This window comes from Triticum urartu, chromosome 5A (assembly GCF_056163025.1).
Source record: "Triticum urartu cultivar PI428250 chromosome 5A, HENAU_Tu73, whole genome shotgun sequence".
NCBI lineage: Eukaryota > Viridiplantae > Streptophyta > Magnoliopsida > Poales > Poaceae > Triticum > Triticum urartu.
Genome location: NC_141877.1, coordinates 579,119,955 through 579,141,425, shown reverse-complemented (window position 1 = coordinate 579,141,425; position 21,471 = coordinate 579,119,955). Strand labels below are relative to the sequence as shown.

Sequence of the window (21,471 nt, the reverse complement as noted above, 5' to 3'; positions counted from 1 at the left end):
TTTACTTCACGAGATACAATAGATTCTCTTTAACTACCTTTGAGCATTTGGTTAGCTAGCAGCAATACTATACAAGAACCAAAAGCTGGTTGCAAATTCAATAATTTACTAGTACTCCCACCGTAGTAGTGATCTAAATGATCTTATAGCAAACATCACAGTATTTGATTTGCAGCAATAGTTTATAATAACCAAAGCAAGTTTTGTGTGGTCTTAAAACTGCTTTAATGGCCGTCTTATCTCGTGTCACCTTACTCGCTACATAAGCAACCATAATCCACTTCTAAAACAACGGAAACAAAATTTAAAAAAAATATCGCAAGAATTAGGAGGTGAATATGATGTATTGGGACAGAATTTCATCCAGATAGCTGAGCTATCACTGGAGTATTATAATGACCGGTGTGTGAGACTGGGCAAGACAAGTAAATCGGCTCACATATATCATTGATGTGAAAACAGGGTAGACACAATTCAGCCAATTCCGGATTGTCAACACAAGAGTTTGTCTTTCTTATTTCTTGCCACAAATAGATCGCAATGAAAATAAAAAAACCACTGGAACAACCAGAGAATTTTACTGAAGCATTCACCGACTTCTTATGATGCACTATTCAGTACTCAATGGTCGTGCTTGACCTCAAACAGGCCATTGGGTCCTGCAACGTGGAATTTTAAGACATGTGAGAATAAGAAATATGCAAAACATAATCGATAGCATAAACTGGTACTAAGTGCAAGTGTGCAATCAATACGATAACCCCCTGCTTAACATTTAGCAGGCACAAAAGTATAACAGTCATGCAAACTATTTATAGCCTAACTTCTTTATGTTGTAAAAGACCTGATTAAATTAACCTAGTAACAGTCTTTGTTTTGATGGGAAAAAAAGTCCAACCAATATACTTGAGTAGTTGAGTGAATAGATCACACAAACACAGTAAGTAGTTGAGCACACAGAAATGGCACTAATAAGCAACACTCAGCTCAACAAAAAAAAAAGCAACACACTGGATTAGGTTAATTGTTTACAAGACTGAAGAAATACATCCCACAAAACAAGAGGCTGTAGCAGAAGTTTGTAACTTTGTACAGTTCAATGAACATCTAAAGCATGATGCAAGTATAATCTGTATTCATCAAGCTCTATCACAGAGTACAGTAAATTTGTGGTCAGACAGTCGGAGCATGTACAAAGCACGTGTTGAAATGATTTGCATCAAAAGGTGCAAGGAGAGTTTTCCAGTTAATATTCTAAGAACTTGTCTATCTAAGAAGAGCTTTGCACTTTGTTTCTAAAGAAGTTCTATGGTCCAACATGGAACTCTGCATTGACCATATGCCTTTCTTAAACTTCATACCCAAATGCTAAAAAGTGTAAGCATGAAAATCCATTAAATAGGTTAAGGTGAGAAAGAGACTCGCAAACATTCAGGGAACCCAGCTAAGCGAAAATCCTTCCGTACAGAAGTCATTCATGAAGTCACAAATAAACTGCTTGATGTGGCATAGAGCAGAAATTAAGGTAATGATTCTTTTTTTCGGGGAATTAAGGTAATGATTCAATGGGTCAGTAAAATTTATACTGCTCTTTGAGGACTTCCAGGATAGAAAAACGACATCACTTGGATAGATCACAATAATGACCTAAACACCACCGCACCCCCCAAAAACACTTATTACAGTATACACTGAAACAATTCTTCTAAATTGGTACAACAGGATAACTGCTCATAGCTAATTTCAAATTAGCTATATGCGAATCATTAACATTATCCCTCCCGCAAAAAAGAATAATCATTAACATTATTCAGTACTTCAGTGAGCTATGCACAGCTGAGTCCAACTAATAAATGATACACACCATCTACCTAGAAGGAAATGTGAAACCCATCACACGAAATGGCGCCATACATTAGAACAATCAGCATACAAATATTACCCATTTTAAGCCAAAGCACACGGCATCCAATCAAACAAGGTCACTTTTCATAAAAATCACATCGCAGACAGTCAAATCAAGGAGGAAACTACAAAAGTACGAGTTGAAATGGGCACAGGAAGAAAGGGGGGTAGAAAACCCATACCCCAGGGGAACTCCTTGTTGCGGATGTGCAGGTATGGGTAGGCCTGCAACACGAGAAAACAAATCAGACTCAGGCCACGGCCACCACAGAAGCCGAAATACACGAGAGGCAAGAGATCTGACCGGCGGCTCGTCGAAGTGGGGGTGGCCCTTGGAGAGGTTCCAGGCCGCCAGGAGGGTGCAGGTGACGGCCCCCATGATGGTGATCTTCTCCCACTTGGCCGTCTCATCTGCGAGGCATCACCATCAATCAAACGAGAAAAACCCGCAAATCCGCGTCAAACGGCCGATCGAATCGGGGCGCACGGGCAAAAGAGAGGGAGGTAGGGTTCGCGAGGTGTACGGACAGGCGTCGTCGTGGGCGGAGGAGGACATGCGGCGTCCGCCCGTGGCCGGGGCCGGGGCCGGGGCCCTGGCGCGCGCCGCCAGCGAGCGGAGGCCGGATCTCGCCGCCAGGGAAGCCATGGGTGGGTGGTGGTGCCGCTGCTTTCGGGGAACGGGGGTCGATTTGGCTGGCTCGCTCGCGTTCGGTGTCTGACCTGACCTGGTCCGTGCGCGTGCTGTTTTTATTCCGCTAGTTTTTGGTGGGCCGCTGCTGTGTTTCGGGCTTGCGAATGGGCCGCGTAGCCCGTTCACCACCGAAAAGAGAAGACGTCTCTCCAGTTTTCCTCTGCCTCAGGCGACAGCGGCGGGCGGCGGCGTGCTTCTCTCCGACCACTTGGAGGAGACGACCCCGAGGTGAAGTGGAGCGGCTGCGCGAGCTCAGGTGACTTGCAGTGACCTCAACGACTCGTCGCCGACGTCCCTCTCCCCCCTCTCCTCCTCTCAGCGGTTAGTGTGCAGTAGTTCGTACTAGTTCTTGATTTTTCTTCATCATCAGTACTGAGATCTGGTCGTCCAATAGTGCTAGGCCGCGTGATCTGAGCGGAGCAGGGCGGGGGCAAGGAGGAGGAGGGAGTGACGGGAAGAGGGGGTTAGTGCTCTTGAACTTCTGTTTTCTTTCCCCGTGGCATTGATCCTGGTTCGATTGCTTGGAATGCTGCGATGATTTGTCGTCAGGAACCAAGATTTTTCTTGGTTTGTCTGGCTGACTGGCTCCTGCTTGGCTTAGTTAGTTATGATTTCTCTGCCCTCTGTGTGGTGTATACTGACTTAAGTTACACCGCGCCCTGATTTGATTGTATAATAGTTGGACGCTGGTTATATAACAAAACGTGAGTGCAATGGACTGATGAATATGTTTCTCATTCTGTGTTGTGGCTATTTAATTGCCCCGTCTCACACTCTGCGACGAATGTCCATGCTATCTGTTGCACATTTCTCTAATGTCTTCCAAAATAAAAGTAGCTAAGAGAGTGGTGCCAATCATTTGCACTGTAACATACCCTTGTTATCATTGCCCTCCTCATTTTCGCATGGATCGACCGAAGCTAATTGCCTTCTTTCGGCAGAGAAATAAAGCTAGATGGTTGATGACAATGGCGCTGCATCGCAAATTTTGATGTCTCACCACCTATCTGCTCTGCAGAAACATACTTGTCGTGTCTCGGGTTAAAGAAAGATTACAGCCAGAAGAATCTTTGATCGGTGATCCATTTTGCCTCGCGAGAAGAGGCGAAAAGGTAATTACAATTATATTTTTGCCTTGCTTGCTTTTCGGCTAGTAATGGATCAAACAAAATTGTAGTTATGCTTTGCTTGCTTGTTTTTCTGTACTATATTGTCTGCAATTGCTGCAGGCCAACTTCTGTTAGTGGGCATATTATTTTGCATTGTTCTGTAGTCGTCTTGTTATTTTAGTTGTGATGCAATCACCATGTACCTTGTTTCCCAAGTATTCTATGGGGAAGAGAAGTAATTTTTTTTTGAGCCAGCTGATAAATCTGTGATTTTTTGTTTCGATGTTGGTCTAACATTCATTGCTCTGGACAACACACTCTGCATTGAAATTTGTACTTGGAATGTTCTCTTATGTTCTGGAGCTGCCATGTAGTTATGACAATTCGAAACAATGCTTTAACAGAAAATATTGTTTGTTGCAGGAACTCAAGGCACAGTCCTATCCATCCTGCCATGACACTTGAAGAAGACCTGCCATGATCTGAAACTCTCTCCAAGATCTTCCTTAGGACCAAGAACAGGTAAAAATATGATGTTGAAACATGACGAATTTAAGGCGTTCCTCGATTTCGCTCTTGCTGGTTCTTGACAAACACATGTTATTTTGCAGGCTACCTTCGTCGATTCACAGTCACTAGTTCTGTGCCCTTTAATGCTCTTGAGTCTGGAGGTCGATGAATTTATAATTTTGCAGGAATTCATGATTTTGTGGTACATAGCTCCCTTCCTGTATGTAAAGTTTGTGTCAGCCAACTCATAGTCATGAATCTCAATTTAGACCTTTGTTGCAACATACGCAGGACACCTCCGAAAATATCACTGTATTTGTCAGAAAGGGACACCATGGTTGTTCCTCCCGCATCCGTCCGCGGGCGCAGATTCCAACGCTGCCCTCATACATTTCAATCCGCATTTGAACTAACCGGGTGAAATTCATGCAAACATGCCGATATTTATCAAAGTTCAGATAGAAAATAGCACAAATCATTCATACATAGAATGCAAATTAAGTTTAGTACAACAATATCTTAAATTCGACTAGATTAACCAGATGTCCAACTAGTTTTTCATCAATGGATCATGCCCTCTCACACGTACTCCCCTTCAACTTCATCCAACAGTGTGTGCATGTAAATGGCTGCCCTCTGTCCTATGGTAGATCATGGCAGCGCATGCGGACTACATAATGTGTAGACCAACATTGAGTGAACGAATCAATCAACAAGCTGAGCAAGAGGAACCAAAACTTATGATCTCGTCCTCTCCCACGTGAAATGGCCACCTTGCCTTCAGCTGATGAACCATGCTACAAAACTAGGTGATGCTGGTCTGGATAGCGTATCAGCTATATGATAACTATCTCACATTGCGTTGTTGAATGATGTACATGTCGTAGGGCTCAATGTGCTTTCATGCGTGAAAAGATTCATGCACTTGCTGCCAGATATACCTGGTCATGGGATACTCAGCCCGGTCTTGCCCACGGGCCAAGCCTAGGCCTGAGATCTAGGCCCGATGGTCGGGCCAGGCTTGGACTTGCAATATTTGCGTTTTATGAAAGGGGCCCAGCCTGAGCCCCGACGGGCTTTTTTACTGATGGGAAGGGCTTGAGCATGAGATCTAGGCCCGACGGTCGGGCCTGGCCCGGGCCTAGGTTTTCTGCTACGGCTTTTGTTAGGCCCGGCCCGACATATAGGCAGGTATACTGTCAGTAGGCCTCCCATCTGCTCTTGCATACGAAATCCGCGGATACGGCCAACCATGCATCGCATAACAACTCATCCTTCATGGTCGAGCAGCTCACCATTTTTCGTACTCTAAAAAACAACACACTATTCGAAAATAAGCTCGATGGCATATGCCCGAACACATGCGGAGCAAGGTGTCTGCCATATTGGAGGACGTCGACGGGGGACGGAGTGTACCTGGGTACAAATGGCTGCATGGTGGGCAGTGCCATCGTAGAGGCAAGCGGACGCGTCGGTGCTGGTTGTGGGCGTCCGACAATGGCTTTGTGGCAGTCAGAGGTGTACATCAGTGACGGCGGAGATGGATGGCGCGGATGCAAAGTAAGAGGAAGAAGGGGCGGAGTGGAAGAAAAAGGGACCGGAAGGGAGAGTTGGGTGGGCCGGGGTGTCGGAGTGATACGTGTTTGCTGTCCGAACTCCCGCAAAGCTCCCCACATTTTGACTCCAATTTATGAGAGAAAACGCGTCCGGACCGTGCCGCGGACCGATGCAGTCCCGCGTTGGATGGCTTCTGCCGTCCGGACATCGCGGTCCGGACGTATGCGGGCGGTTTGCGGGTCCGCCTTGAAGATGCCCTAATATACAGAGCGAAAACCGATGAATAACAAGTGAAAAATATCTTTCAAAGGTTTGAAAAAAACACACAGTATCCTGGAGAAGTGACGTTCTACAGACATGTCAATTAAACTTCAGTTGGGAGCTAGAAAAAACCAAATTCGACAATCAATTTGAAGTTGTGAACGCATGCATTTGAGCTCGAGTGGAAACGAAAATGAAAATGAAAACATAAGCAAACGAAAGGAGTACAATAACCGAAGTGCTGACAACGTCATTCATACCTGTTTGAACTGCAATCACACCTTTCAAGTTAGCAAATGATTAGTCGACATGAATACAACAACACCGGCCCTAGTTAAATTAAATTGTAGAAGTGATAATAACAAGAAAAAAGATGCAACTCCTCCCTTCCTGCGTGTCCTACGTAAACTATGCACAGATGCATATACATATACACTGACACACATGTATAGACGTGTTTGCTTGCTGCTACGTACTGGTACAAAGAATCAAACAGTGTACTCGAATGGATCATGGGTCATGGATCCTGGGGCGCGTGCATATGATATCATGGCGCGCCGTCGTCGCCCTGGCCTTGCTTCTGCGTGAGCGCGATGCCGGCGGTGCTGCCTTCGTCGCCGGCCTTGGGGCTGCCGGCGCGCGGGCTCCCCGAGGGCGACCCGGAGCCGTGCTTGGAGTTGGCCGCCGGCTTCTTCTTGACGCCGGCGCGCCAGCTCTTGAGCGCCTTGGAGGTCTGGTCGTCGAAGATGGACTGCTTCATGGTGGTCCCCATCTGCGACACCAGCGCGTAGAGCGGCAGCGTCACGTAGCTGCACAGCACCTGCACCACCGCCCTGCATGCATACACCGCCGGACAAGATCGTATCAGTCCCATGGATGGATGGATCGATCGATGCGAGCCAGAGATCTGGCTGGTCGGCTTACCCGAGGCAGAGCCGCGCGAAGACGAGCTTCTTGGAGTCGTTGAAGCAGGAATCCATCCCGTACTCGTACTGCACGCATCAAATCAAACCAAACGAAATCAAATCGAGCCGTTAAATTGATCGTCGACGAGATGGATGGTGGGACGGAGGAGGGAATTTACCAGGATCCAGAGGAAGTAGATGATCTGGAAGCCGTTCTGGAAGAGGGTGAAGTGGATGAGGAAGAGGACGAAGGTGGGGCGGCTGAACCAGAAGTAGCTGTCGCTGACCTGCACCAGCGGGATCCCCTGGATCACCGCGTGCCGCTCCGTGATGTCGATCGCCATCCGGCAGATGATCCCCTGCAGCTTCGTGCCCACCAGCAGGATGATCTGCCACCGTCCACGCACATCAAAACCATCCACCAATTTGTAGTATGTTGTAAATGTTATACTCCATCAATCATTGATGGTAATGCATGACGACGCATGATTAATCAGGCCGAGAGAGAGAGATCGACTTACCACCAGCGGCATGATGGATATCCAGAGCATGCTGTGCAGCCCTGAAATCATTCGGTGTCGATCGAGAGGGAATCAATACCATGGAGTGGTTCGTTCAATGAGTGTACTAGTTAGATGATGATTCACTCACCGTTGATGTTGATGAGCAGGAAGGTGAGTGCAGACGCCCACAGAATAGGGCTGCCAAAAAAAAAACCACAACGATAAGAGATTCAGTTTTTTGCTTTTTTTACTAGTAGTTGTGTATGTGCAATGCACTGCCAGGCAAGATATTGATTTTATTGCACATTAATATCAGGCAAAATATTACTCGCACGTTGATATTAGGCAGGATAAAATATTAAAATTATTAGGTACGAGCGGGCTGCGGCCCCGTTCTTGGAGCACCTCCCCACCACTGGCAAGACCGTCCGACAATGCCGGAAAAAGCCCCGTGAGTCCCATGCCGACGATGAGTCCATTTTCTCCCTACCCTGGATACCCTTGCAGTGATTTGGGGTGAGGACCGCAACCTAACCCTAGCCCGATGTGTCGTTGCCGGTTTGTTTTCCTCAGCCGCCATTGGTTGGTCACCAACCAGGGCTTGGTGGTCGAGGCCAAAGGGGAATGTGGCCATCTCGTCTAGTGCATGGTCGGGAGCGCCGTCCCAGGTCCATTTCTTGCACATGATTGGGGTAGGGCCGGTGTCGTCGACCTAGGTTGGGTTTGTCATGACAGGCGAACTATGACGCTCTAGTGCGCTCGTGGGATGGGTTTCTCAATTGAAAGGCCCTTTCTCAGCCAGATCTGAGCGTGGATGGGTGGGGTTGCCGATGATCTCAACCCCAGCCAGATCAGACGATGCTGCGGGCTAGTGCCATTCTGGGGCTTCAGAAAGGGTGTGGTGGGTTCCTTTGGTGGACATGGACATGAATGGCAGAGTGCACAGTTAGCTCTCTAGTGAGCAATGCAACAACGGTACTAGTAGTTTCCTTTGGCCGCGTGGATGGCGGTAGGGGTCGTGCCGAGATCTCGACATTTAGGCCCCGGCCATGGTGGGCTTTAACTTGCAACCAGGGGGGAGCGGGGTGTCGCGTCCATCCTTTTACATGTGACTTTGTACCATTCGACAATGTGGCTTTATCTATAAAGTGGAACAAAAGCCTATTTTCCCCCATAAAATTGGTGAAATGAGTTCTTTCCGTCCACCTGATTCCGACGATGACCTTGAAATCATCCTCGAGAGACCTCTTGATGTACTTCTGGAAATCAAACTTGCTGCCAGGAGCCAAATGAACCTGCAACAGCAAGACCATAATTACTCCACCATTCAGCAGCAAGATGAAGGATTTCTAGCCGACATGCTGCCTTAGTACTTACGTTGACGAAGCTGTGGCGCAACGCGCAGTAGTCAGCCCTCCGGACCGATCTAAAGAACTGCCTGAAGAAGTTGCTCTGCGCTCAAGGGTTGCATCCATGGGTCAGTAAAACGATGCAAGCATTTTGCTCTACCTGAAGGAAACATTTCGCTAGTCAATATAGCTTACGATGTAAAACGACGCCGGGGTCTTGTTGAGGACGTTCATGTGCTGCCTGACGAACGATGTCTCGTGCGTAAACCTGAACTGCGACGGATCTGCGGCAGCAATCGCGGCGCCGTTAGCTCAGAGGAAATTAAAACGTCAACGTGTGTGCTTGTGTTTTATAGCTCTGAAGAGTGAGTGAGAGAGAGTAAAATGATGTACCGTTAGTGACTTCTTCATCTTGGCCGGCCGCTTCTTTTTCCCACTCTTTCCATCCTCGTATCTGCAATCAGTTAATGATGAAATCATCACGCGTCCCTCGCGGCCTCGCACCGCCAATGAGGCGATGATCGAGTTAATGGTTAAGAAGAGAACGGCGATCAATTATGGGATTCCTAGAGAAACCTTGGCCCTGCCGAGTGCCATGGTGGTGGCACTGTAGCAGACATGGAACACGGCCAGGAAGAAGATGAAGATGTGCAGCTGGTGCAGAGCGTTTATCGATATGAGGGACACCTTCCCCTGCAATTTACGAAACGGTTTCAGGAATGGAATTCGTTCGTCTTACTGCCGGATGCAAAGATTAGATGAGATTGGTGCTGCTGACCGGGGGGCATTTGGTGTTCATGTTGGCCTCACTGAGCATCCTGTGGGGGACGCTGAAGGAGGTGGCCTCGCTGAGCATCCTGTGGGGGACGCTGAAGGAGGTGGCGGTGAAGGGATTGGTGCCGAGGCTGAAATGCTCCTCCGGCTGCTTAGCGCCGTGCTCCTCCTTGGCGCCGCCCGCGGGGGCGCCGTGGCCGCCGTCCTTGGCGATCTCGACCTCGACGGTGGCCTTCTTGAGGCGGCATGGGAGCATGGTGTCGGCGGCAGCCTCGGAGATGCAAATCTTGATGATGTAGCTCTGCCCGAACACCAGCAGCAGCGAGATGAACCCCAGCACCATCAGTTCTGCACCACATCATCAGCATCCATGTCGTTACGTGTCAGTAAATTCATAGACCATCGATGGCAACCCATGGTGCCTTCTTCCTCACCTGCCTTGACCTTCTCAAGGGCTTCCACCATGGCCTTCTTCTTCCTGTGCGCGAACCACTGAAACAACGAACCAACACCATGCGTTTGCATACATGTGAGCAGAGCAAACAAAAGCAGATTGCTTGGCAGGGCGACATGGATGGTCTGACTGACGGACCTCTCCGACTTTGTGGAGGCCCATCTCGAGGAGGATGGAGATGAGGACGATGACGCCGCAGACGGAGGCGACGGCCCATGTCGGCGTCTGGTCGAGCTCCCTCGAGTTGCCGCCCCCTCCTCCCCCGCTCATGTTTGCTCTGCTGCCGACCCGCGCTAGCTAGCTAGCCTGGTCGTCGGCCGCCGGCCGTTGCGTTCCGGCTTGAGGCGGCCGGCCGTTGCGTTCTGGCTTGAGACGGCCGGGATGAGAGGCGGGCAAAGGAGGGAGACGGGCGAGAGGGTGGCGCAGATAAACTGGAGACGGGGTCAAGGAGGAGGAAGAGGGCGTCAATGGCCGATCGAGTCGGAGATTCGCCGTTCTTCTTGCTCCGCGTGCGTGCATGCGTGGTGAGCGGAGGAGAAAGCGCTAGCTGCTCATTTGCAGACAGAGGCTGCGCGCGAACCACGCACGCTCCGTCAATAATTCTCTTCTCTTTATTTCCTGCTATATATATCCAGTCCGCGACACGTGGACACTAATTGCAACCATCCCGGCTCCAGCCGCTCCGAGTAACAGAGGCTCACATCGGAAATTAAGACCTCCTAATGCAAAGGTGCTTAGATGAGGTGCTAAGCATATTAAGGCATGTTTAATGCATGGGCGCTTGCATAGACATTTAAGGAAATAAAAGAAATAAATAATCTCATAGCAGCGGTGTTAGCATCCTGGCCTGCATCGCTAATGACAAGGCACAGGCGCTTATACGATGCAGTTTTGAGTGCTGGCATGGAAGAAAAAAAGGTATAGCGCCCGGTGCAAGAAGTGGAGTCGATGCCAGGACACATCCTGGGCTTAGCTGGGAATTAGAAAAAACGGCTGGGAAATTGGGTGTAACGACCAGGGATTTGATCCTAGCGCCTAGGCTAAGCGCCCCTATTGTAGGTGCCCTTAAATGCCTTAGCAACTCAATGTTGGAAATATGCCCTAGAGGCAATAATAAAATGGTTATTATTATATTTCCTTATTCATGATAATTGTCTATTGTTCATGCTATAATTGTGTTATTCGGAAATCGTAATACATGTGTGAATACATAGACCACAACACGTCCCTAGTGAGTCTCTAGTTGACTAGCTCGTTGATCAAAAGATAGTCATGGTTTCCTGACTATGGACATTGGATGTCATTGATAACGGGATCACATCATTAGGAGAATGATGTGATGGACAAGACCCAATCCTAAGCATAGCTCAAAGATCGTGTAGTTCGTTTGCTATAGCTTTTCCGAATGTCAAGTATCATCTCCTTAGACCATGAGATTGTGCAACTCCCGGATACCGTAGGAGTGATTTGGGTGTGCCAAACGTCACAACGTAACTGGATGACTATAAAGGTGCACTATGGGTATCTCCGAAAGTGTCTGTTGGGTTGGCACGAATCGAGACTGGGATTTGTCACTCCGTATGACGGAGAGGTATCTCTGGGCCCACTCGGTAATGCATCATCATAATGAGCTCAATGTGACCAAGTGGTTGATCATGGGATCATGCATTACGGTACGAGTAAAGTGACTTGCCGGTAACGAGATTGAACGAGGTATTGGGATACCGACGATCGAGTCTCGGGGAAGTAACGTACCGATTGACAAAGGGAATTGTATACGGGATTGATTGAATCCTCGATATCGTGGTTCATCCGATGAGATCATCGAGGAGCATGTGGGAGCCAACATGGGTATCCAAATCCCGCTGTTGGTTATTGACCGGAGAGTCGTCTCGGTCATGTCTGCGTGTCTCCCGAACCCGTAGGGTCTACACACTTAAGGTTCGGTGACGCTAGGGTTGTTGAGATGTTAGTATGCGGTAACCCAAAAGTTGTTCGGAGTCCCGGATGAGATCCCGGACGTCACAAGGAGTTCCGGAATGGTCCGGAGGTGAATAATTATATATAGGAAGTCCAGTTTCGGCCATCGGGAAAGTTTCGGGGGTCACCGGTATTGTACCGGGACCACCGGGTGGGGCCACCTATCCCGGAGGGCCCCATGGGCTGAAGTGGGGAAGGGAACCAGCCCTTGGTGGGCTGGTGCGCCCCCCTTGGGCCTCCCCCTGCACCTAGGGTTGGAAACCCTAGGGGTGGGGGGCGCCCCACTTGGCTTGGGGGGCAAGCCACCCCCCTTGGCCACCGCCCCCCTTGAGATTCAATCTCTAGGGCCGGCGCTCCCCTAGGGGCCCTATATATAGTGGGGGGGAGGGAGGGCAGCCGCACCCTAGCCCCTGGCGCCTCCCTCTCCCTCCCGTGACACCTCTCCCTCTCGTTGAGCTTGGCGAAGCCCTGCCGAGATCATCGCTGTTTCCACCACCACGCCGTCGTGCTGCTGGATCTCCATCAACCTCTCCTTCCCCCTTGCTGGATCAAGAAGGAGGAGACGTCTTCCCAACCGTACGTGTGTTGAACGCGGAGGTGCCGTCCGTTCGGCGCTAGGTCATCGGTGATTTGGATCACGACGAGTACGACTCCATCAACCCCATTCTCTTGAACGCTTCCGCTCGCGATCTACAAGGGTATGTAGATGCACTCCCCTTTCCCTCGTTGCTAGATAACTCCATAGATTGATCTTGGTGATGCGTAGAAAATTTTAAATTCTGCTACGTTCCCCAACAGTGGCATCATGAGCTAGGTCTATGCGTAGTTTCTATGCACGAGTAGAACACAAGTTGTTGTGGGCGTCGATTTTGTCAATTTGCTTGCCGTTACTAGTCTTATCTTGATTCGGTGGCATCGTGGGATGAAGCGGCCCGGACCGACCTTACACGTACGCTTACGTGAGACTGGTTCCACCGACTGACATGCACTAGTTGCATAAGGTGGCTAGCGGGTGTCTGTCTCTCCCACTTTAGTCGGATCGGATTCGATGAAAAGGGTCCTTATGAAGAGTAAATAGAAATTGGCATATCACGTTGTGGTTTTGGCGTAGGTAAGAAACGTTTTTGCTAGAAACCTATAGCAGCCACGTAAAAACTTGCAACAACAATTAGAGGACGTCTAACTTGTTTTTGCAGCATGTGCCGTGTGATGTGATATGGCCAAAAGGATGTGATGTATGAGATTGATCATGTTCTTGTAATAGGAATCACGACTTGCATGTCGATGAGTATGACAACCGGCAGGAGCCATAGGAGTTGTCTTAATTTATTTATGACCTGCGTGTCAACATAAACGTCATGTAATTACTTTACTTTATTGCTAAAGCGTTAGCCATAGTAGTAGAAGGAATAGATGACGAGACAACTTCAAGAAGACACGATGATGGAGATCATGGTGTCATGCCGGTGACAACGATGATCATGGAGCCCCGAAGATGGAGATCAAAAGGAGCAAATGATATTGGCCATATCATGTCACTATTTGATTGCATGTGATGTTTATCATGTTTTACATCTTATTTTCTTAGAACGACGGTAGCTTAAATAAGATGATCCCTCGTAATAATTTCAAGAAAGTGTTTCCCCTAACTATGCACCGTTGCGAAGGTTCGTTGTTTCGAAGCACCACGTGATGATCGGGTGTGATAGATTCTAATGTTCGAATACAACGGGTGTAAGCTAGATTTACACACGCAATACACTTAGGTTGACTTGACGAGCCTAGCATCTACAGACATGGCCTCGGAACACGGAAGACCGAAAGGTCGAGCATGAGTCGTATAGAAGATACGATCAACATGAAGATGTTCACCGATGTTAACTAGTCCGTCTCACGTGATGATCGGACACGGCCTAGTTGACTCAGATCATGTTTCACTTAGATGACTAGAGGGATGTCTATCTGAGTGGGAGTTCATTGAATAATTTGATTAGATGAACTTAATTATCATGAACTTAGTCTAAAATCTTTACAATATGTCTTGTAGATCAAATGGCCCACGTTGTCCTCAACTTCAATGCGTTCCTAGAGAAAACCAAGCTGAAAGATGATGGCAGCAACTATACGGACTGGGTCCGGAACCTGAGGATCATCCTCATAGCTGCCAAGAAAGATTATGTCCTAGAAGTACCGCTAGGTGACGCACCCATCCCAGAGAACCAAGACGTTATGAATGCTTGGCAGTCACGTGCTGATGATTACTCCCTCGTTCAGTGCAGCATGCTTTATAGTTTAGAACTGGGGCTCCAAAAGCGTTTTGAGCAACACGAAGCATATGAGATGTTCGAAGAGCTGAAAATGGTTTTCCAAGCTCATGCCCGGGTCGAGAGATATGAAGTCTCCAACAAGTTCTTCAGTTGTAAAATGGAGGAAAATAGTTCTGTCAGTGAGCACATACTCAAAATGTCTGGGTTGCATAAGCGCTTGACTCAGCTGGGAGTTAATCTCCCGGATGACGCGGTCATTGACAGAATCCTTCAGTCGCTTCCACCGAGCTACAAGAGTTTTGTGATGAACTTCAATATGCAGGGGATGGAAAAGACCATTCCTGGGGTATATTCAATGCTGAAATCAGCGGAGGTGGAGATCAAAAAGGAACATCAAGTGTTGATGGTTAATAAAACCACTAAGTTTAAGAAAGGCAAGGGTAAGAAGAACTTCAAGAAGTACGGCAAGGGGGTTGCCGCGCCCGGTAAGCAAGCTGTCGGGAAGAAGCCAAAGAATGGACCTAAGCCCGAGACTGAGTGTTTTTATTGCAAGGGAAGTGGTCACTGGAAGCGGAACTGCCCCAAATACTTAGCGGACAAGAAGGCCGACAACACTAAAGGTATATGTGATATACATGTAATTGATGTGTACCTTACCAGTACTCGTAGTAGCTCCTGGGTATTTGATACCGGTGCGGTTGCTCACATTTGTAACTAAAGCAGGAGCTGCGGAATAAGCGGAGACTGGCGAAGGACGAGGTGACGATGCGCGTCGGAAATGGTTCCAAGGTCGATGTGATCGCCGTCGGCACGCTGCCTCTACATTTACCTACGGGATTAGTTTTAAACCTCAATAATTGTTATTTAGTTCCAGCTCTGAGCATGAACATTGTATCAGGATCTCGTTTAATTCGAGATGGCTACTCATTTAAATCCGAGAATAATGGTTGTTCTATTTATATGAGAGATATGTTTTATGGTCATGCCCCGCTGGTGAATGGTTTATTCTTAATGAATCTCGAGCGTAATGTTACACATATTCATAGTGTGAATACCAAAAGATGTAGGGTTGATAATGATAGTCCCACATACTTGTGGCACTGCCGCCTTGGTCACATAGGTGTCAAACACATGAAGAAGCTCCATGCGGATGGACTTTTGGAGTCTCTTGATTACGAATCATTTGACACGTGCGAACCATGCCTCATGGGTGAAATGACCAAGACTCCGTTCTCAGGAACAATGGAGCGAGCAACCAACTTATTAGAAATCATACATACTGATGTGTGCGGTCCAGTGAGCGTTGAGGCTCGCGGTGGCTATCGTTATGTTCTCACCCTCACTGATGACTTGAGTAGATATGGGTATGTCTACTTAATGAAACACAAGTCTGAGACCTTTGAAAAGTTCAAGGAATTTTAGAGTGAGGTTGAGAATCAACGTGACAGAAAAATCAAATTCTTGCGATCAGATCGTGGGGGAGAATACTTGAGTCACGAATTTGGCACACACTTAAGGAAATGTGGAATAGTTTCACAACTCACGCCACCTGGAACACCTCAGCGTAATGGTGTGTCCGAACATCGTAATCGCACTCTATTGGATATGGTGCGATCTATGATGTCCTTACCGATCTACCGCTGTCATTTTGGGGCTATACTTTAGAGACTGCCGCATTCACTTTAAATAGGGCTCCGTCGAAATCCGTTGAGACGACACCGTATGAATTATGGTTTGGGAAGAAACCTAAGCTGTAGTTTCTAAAAGTTTGGGGATGCGATGCTTATGTCAAGAAACTTCAACCTGAAAAGCTCGAACCCAAGTCGGAAAAATGCGTCTTCATAGGATACCCTAAAGAAACTATTGGGTATACCTTCTACCTCAGATCCGAAGGCAAGATCTTTGTTGCTAAGAATGGATCCTTTCTAGAGAAATAGTTTCTCTCGAAAGAAGTAAGTGGGAGGAAAGTAGAACTAGATGAAGTGTTGCCTCTTGAACCGGAGAGTGGCGCAGCTCAAGAAAATGTTCCTGAGGTGCCTGCACCGACTAGAGAGGAAGTTAATGATGATGATCATGAAACTTCAGATCAAGTTGCTACTGAACTTCGTAGGTCCACAAGGACACGTTCCGCACCAGAATGGTACGGCAACCCTGTCTTGGAAATCATGTTGTTAGACAATGGTGAACCTTCGAACTATGAAGAAGCGATGGCGGGCCCAGATTCCGACAAATGGCTGGAAGCCATGAAATCCGAGATAGGATCCATGTATGAAAACGAAGTATGGACTTTGACTGACTTGCCCGATGATCGGCGAGCCATAGAAAATAAATGGATCTTTAAGAAGAAGACAGACGCAGATGGTAATGTGACCATCTATAAAGCTCGGCTTGTCGCTAAGGGTTATCGACAAGTTCAAGGGGTTGACTATGATGAGACTTTCTCACCCGTAGCGAAGCTGAAGTCCATCCGAATCATGTTAGCAATTGCCGCATTCTATGATTATGAGATATGGCAAATGGACGTCAAAACAGCATTCCTTAATGGTTTCCTTAAGGAAGAATTGTATATGATGCAGCCGGAAGGTTTTGTCGATCCTAAGAATGCTGACAAGGTATGCAAGCTCCAACGCTCGATCTATGGGCTGGTGCAAGCATCTCGGAGTTGGAACATTCGTTTTGATGAGATGATCAAAGCGTTTGGGTTTACGCAGACTTATGGAGAAGTCTGCATTTACAAGAAAGTGAGTGGGAGCTCTGTAGCATTTCTCATATTGTATGTGGATGACATACTATTGATGGGAAATGATATAGAATTCTTGGAAAGCATAAAGGCCTACTTGAACAAGTGTTTTTCAATGAAGGATCTTGGAGAAGCTGCTTACATATTAGGCATCAAGATCTATAGAGATAGATCGAGACGCCTCATTGGTCTTTCACAGAGTACGTACCTTGACAAGATGTTGAAGAAGTTCAATATGGATCAGTCAAAGAAGGGGTTCTTGCCTGTATTGCAAGGTACGAGATTGAGCACGGCTCAATGCCCGACCACGGCAGAAGATAGAGAAAAGATGAGTGTCGTACCCTATGCCTCGGCCATAGGGTCTATCATGTATGCTATGCTGTGTACCAGACCTGATGTAAACCTTGCCGTAAGTTTGGTAGGAAGGTACCAAAGTAATCCCGGCATGGAACACTGGACAGGGGTCAAGAATATCCTGAAGTACCTGAAGAGGACTAAGGATATGTTTCTCGTTTATGGAGGTGACGAAGAGCTCGTCGTAAAGGGTTACGTCGATGCTAGCTTCAACACAGATCTGGATGACTCTAAGTCACAAACCGGATACGTGTATATTTTGAATGGTGGGGCAGTAAGCTGGTGCAGTTGCAAGCAAAGCGTTGTGGCGGGATCTACATGTGAAGCGGAGTACATGGCAGCCTCGGAGGCAGCACAAGAAGCAATCTGGGTGAAGGAGTTCATTACCGACTTAGGAGTCATTCCCAATGCGTCGGGCCCGATGACTCTCTTCTGTGACAACACTGGAGCTATTTCCCTTGCCAAGGAGCCCAGGTTTCACAAGAAGACCAGGCATATCAAGCGTCGCTTCAACTCCATTCATGAAAGTGTTCAAAATGGAGACATTGATATTTGTAAAGTACATATGGACCTGAATGTGGCAGATCCGTTGACTAAACCTCTCCCTAGAGCAAAACATGATCAACACCAGGACTCTATGGGTGTTCGATTCATCACAATGTAACTAGACTATTGACTCTAGTGCAAGTGGGAGACTGTTGGAAATATGCCCTAGAGGCAATAATAAAATGGTTATTATTATATTTCCTTGTTCATGATAATTGTCTATTGTTCATGCTATAATTGTGTTATCCGGAAATCGTAATACATGTGTGAATACATAGACGACAACACGCCCCTAGTGAGCCTCTAGTTGACTAGCTCGTTGATCAAAAGATAGTCATGGTTTCCTGACTATGGACATTGGATGTCATTGATAACGGGATCACATCATTAGGAGAATGATGTGATGGACAAGACCCAATCCTAAGCATAGCTCAAAGATCGTGTAGTTCGTTTGCTATAGCTTTTCCGAATGTCAAGTGTCATCTCCTTAGACCATGAGATTGTGCAACTCCCGGATACCGTAGGAGTGCTTTGGGTGTGCCAAACGTCACAACGTAACTGCGTGACTATAAAGGTGCACTACGGGTATCTCCGAAAGTGTCTGTTGGGTTGGCACGAATCGAGACTGGGATTTGTCACTTCGTATGACGGAGAGGTATCTCTGGGCCCACTCGGTAATGCATCATCATAATGAGCTCAATGTGACCAAGTGGTTGATCACGGGATCATGCATTACGGTACGAGTAAAGTGACTTCCCGTAACGAGATTGAACGAGGTATTGGGATACCGACGATCGAGTCTCGGGCAAGTAACGTACCGATTGACAAAGGGAATTGTATACGGGATTGATTGAATCCTCAACATCGTGGTTCATCCGATGAGATCATCGAGGAGCATGTGGGAGCCAACATGGGTATCCAGATCCCGCTGTTGGTTATTGACCGGAGAGTCGTCTTGGTCATGTCTGCGTGTCTCCCGAACACGTAGGGTCTACACACTTAAGGTTCGGTGACGCTAGGGTTGTTGAGATGTTAGTATGCGGTAACCCTAAATTTGTTTCGGAGTCCCGGATGAGATCCCGGACGTCACGAGGAGTTCCGGAATGGTCCGGAGGTGAAGAATTATATATAGGATGTCCAGTTTCGGCCATCAGGAAAGTTTCGGGGTCACCGGTATTGTATCGGGACCACCGGAAGGGCCCCGGGGGTCCACCGGGTGGGGCCACCTATCCCGGAGGGCCCCATGGGCTGAAGTGGGGAAGGGAACCAGCCCCTGGTGGGCTGGTGCGCCCCCCTTGGGCCTCCCCCTGCGCCTAGGGTTGGAAACCCTAGGGGTGGGGGGCGCCCCACTTGGCTTGGGGGGCAAGCCACCCCCCTTGCCGCCGCCCCCCCCCCTTGAGATTCAATATCTAGGGCTGGCGCCCCATAGGGGCCCTATATATAGTGGGGGGATGGAGGGCAGCCGCACCCTAGCCCCTGGCGCCTCCCTCTCCCTCCCGTGACACCTCTCCCTCTCGCTGAGCTTGGCGAAGCCGTGCCGAGATCACCGCTGTTTCCATCACCACGCCGTCGTGCTGCTGGATCTCCATCAACCTATCCTCCCCCTTGCTGGATCATGAAGGAGGAGACGTCTTCCCAACCGTATGTGTGTTGAACGCGGAGGTGCCGACCGTTCGGCGCTAGGTCATCGGTGATTTGGATCACGACGAGTACGACTCCATCAACCCCGTTCTCTTGAACGCTTCCGCTCGCGATCTACAAGGGTATGTAGATGCACTCCCCTTTTTCCCTCGTTGCTAGATAACTCCATAGATTGATCTTGGTGATGCGTAGAAAATTTTAAATTCTGCTACGTTCCCCAACACTCAAGTCCACAATGCAAATGTGTTAAGCTTTTGAGTGCTAAGGGCATCTACAACGCGGGCGCTTAGCCCAGGCGCCAGGTTCTGTTTCCCGGCCGATTGGCTCGATTCCTGGTCGATCCCAGGAATTCGCTTGGCGTCGATGCCGCTCCTGTCATCGGGCGCTTGAGCCTTTTTTTCCTGCATGCATCTGTTTTGACGAGAGTCGGGTCCTAGAACGTGTGCTAAAAATATTATCTAAGCGCTCAACCTGGCGCTCCTGCGTTGGAAAGGGAGACTCCTCCACTGATGCTTTTTGATTAATCTTTTTCTTAAATGATGCAAGCGCCCAAATAAGCGTCTATGCATTGAAAATGCCCTGAGCTTTGTGCATTTAATTCATTGCAGACTCAGAATTGTGCTTCCACCTAGGTACACGTGCTTAGCACCGTTTCTTCCTGGGGTCACCAGACTACTCTCTCTTCTTAACTAGCATGCCACAACATATTTTTTACTTAGTTGGCAACCTTAGCACCTGTACAAGGTGAAGCATTGGGAGGGGCCTAAGGGCATCTCTCCTAACGCAGGCATGTATCAGTCCCTAGGACGGTCTAGACACATTTTCTTTCAGACTAGTCACAATGGGAGTAACTTAACTAGTAACATCACACATTTCAATACAAGATTGCTTATGTGGCAGCTAATTAGTGAGGAGAGAGGGATTTGTGGTAACTTAGATAGTTACTATAACATCACATATTTCAAGGCATAATGAGTCTATAGCCTAATAAATGAACTCTTTCATGATACCACTCATATGTTACTACCCACTATGGAGGTAGTAACATAGACTAGTAACATCGGCAAGTTACTACTCTATGTTACTCCCAACTATGAGCAGTCTCATACACCAGAAATAAACGTGAAGACTTTGCGGGTCTCCACATAGCTGCTACGCCCCCGTTTGATCATGGTGGCTCATAAAAAAATCAACCCACCTCTTCCGTGCTTTCCATCAAACGCTCACACTTTGCTGCGTCGCATTCATGCCGGCTCAGAGCATGTAATGGCCAACATTGATGCCGCGATGAACGGATGGGAGGGCGGCGCAGACGGACATGACCTTTCACTGCCGATCGAGAGAGCGCCGCCCGGCTGAACACACCTCTTCGCCACATTCTAACGGCCACAGATTGCTTGTCTTTCTCCATTAAATACGCGTGTGCATTGAGAAACCAACTCCGGCCACATGTCCGTTCACGAGCCGCCGGCTATTAAACACAACGCCGATTGGCTCCGACCGTCCGCCCTCTATTTAAATGGTGCCTGCCGCCGAGCAAAAATCGCATCACACTCCGCTCTGAAAGGATCGATATAGTTGACTAGATGGGGGGGGGAATAGGAAACTAACATTTTTTAGCTTTTCTTTACCAACTTAAACTTTACATCAAAGTAGGTTGTTTAGATATGCAACTAGGTGAGCAACCTATATGATGCAACAACAACAAGCACACAAGCAAGCAAGGGATACATCACAATATAAGTTTGCACAAGTAAATGTAAGAGATAACGAAATGTGGAGCCGGAGGAGACGAGGATGTGTTACCGAAGTTCCTTCCCTTTGAGAGGAAGTACTTCTCCTCGGAGCGGTGTGGAGGCACAATGCTCCCTAAGAAGCCACTAGGGCCATCATATTCTCCTCATGCCCTCACACAATGCAAGATG

At 48.0% G+C, this 21,471-nt stretch overlaps 2 protein-coding genes and 1 long non-coding RNA gene across 5 annotated transcripts; 1 reads left to right on the top strand and 2 right to left on the bottom strand.

The window, feature by feature from the left end:
• Positions 1-419: 419 nt before the first annotated feature.
• On the bottom strand, positions 420-2,642 carry LOC125510715 (cytochrome c oxidase-like protein). The gene is made up of 4 exons (XM_048675966.2): positions 2,434-2,642; positions 2,210-2,316; positions 2,088-2,130; positions 420-659 (listed from the first exon to the last, which is right to left on the bottom strand). Exons 1-4 carry the CDS (start codon positions 2,549-2,551, stop codon positions 622-624), a joined length of 306 nt encoding a protein of 101 aa, XP_048531923.1. The 5' UTR covers positions 2,552-2,642; the 3' UTR covers positions 420-621.
• A 70-nt stretch (positions 2,643-2,712) lies between these two features.
• LOC125510714 (uncharacterized) lies at positions 2,713-6,142 on the top strand. Of its 2 annotated transcripts, none has more exons than XR_007284725.2 (5): positions 2,713-2,917; positions 2,991-3,059; positions 3,538-3,708; positions 4,129-4,227; positions 4,317-6,142. It is a non-coding gene; the product is annotated as an uncharacterized LOC125510714 (long non-coding RNA). The 2 variants fall into 2 exon arrangements; XR_007284726.2 differs by having other exon boundaries at positions 2,716-2,917; positions 3,615-3,708.
• Positions 6,143-6,296: 154 nt separating this feature from the next.
• LOC125506022 (MLO-like protein 9) lies at positions 6,297-10,587 on the bottom strand. Of its 2 annotated transcripts, XM_087521821.1 has the most exons (14): positions 10,157-10,587; positions 9,999-10,056; positions 9,569-9,912; positions 9,367-9,483; positions 9,184-9,244; positions 8,986-9,074; positions 8,819-8,893; positions 8,648-8,736; positions 7,590-7,639; positions 7,460-7,500; positions 7,226-7,327; positions 7,118-7,153; positions 6,958-7,025; positions 6,297-6,866 (listed from the first exon to the last, which is right to left on the bottom strand). In XM_087521821.1, exons 1-14 carry the CDS (start codon positions 10,286-10,288, stop codon positions 6,581-6,583), a joined length of 1,548 nt encoding a protein of 515 aa, XP_087377947.1. In that variant the 5' UTR covers positions 10,289-10,587; the 3' UTR covers positions 6,297-6,580. The 2 variants fall into 2 exon arrangements, with proteins under 2 accessions (XP_087377947.1, XP_048526864.1); XM_048670907.2 differs by having other exon boundaries at positions 7,118-7,327; positions 10,157-10,584.
• Positions 10,588-21,471: the final 10,884 nt, after the last annotated feature.

Bases quoted from the DNA above. Each gene is read 5' to 3' on its own strand.
- LOC125506022 (XM_048670907.2), bottom strand. From the start codon at position 10,288: ATGAGCGGGGGAGGAGGGGGCGGCAACTCGAGGGAGCTCGACCAGACG. The intron at 9,484-9,568 runs GTCAGCAGCACC...CGTAAATTGCAG, and splicing joins TGAACACCAAATGCCCCCCG to GGGAAGGTGTCCCTCATATC. The intron at 7,640-8,647 runs GTGGACGGAAAG...TTTTTTTGGCAG, and splicing joins AAGGTCATCGTCGGAATCAG to CCCTATTCTGTGGGCGTCTG.
- LOC125510715 (XM_048675966.2), bottom strand. From the start codon at position 2,551: ATGGCTTCCCTGGCGGCGAGATCCGGCCTCCGCTCGCTGGCGGCGCGC. The intron at 2,317-2,433 runs GTCCGTACACCT...GATGCCTCGCAG, and splicing joins CTCCGCCCACGACGACGCCT to ATGAGACGGCCAAGTGGGAG. The intron at 2,131-2,209 runs GTCAGATCTCTT...CTCGTGTTGCAG, and splicing joins CCCACTTCGACGAGCCGCCG to GCCTACCCATACCTGCACAT.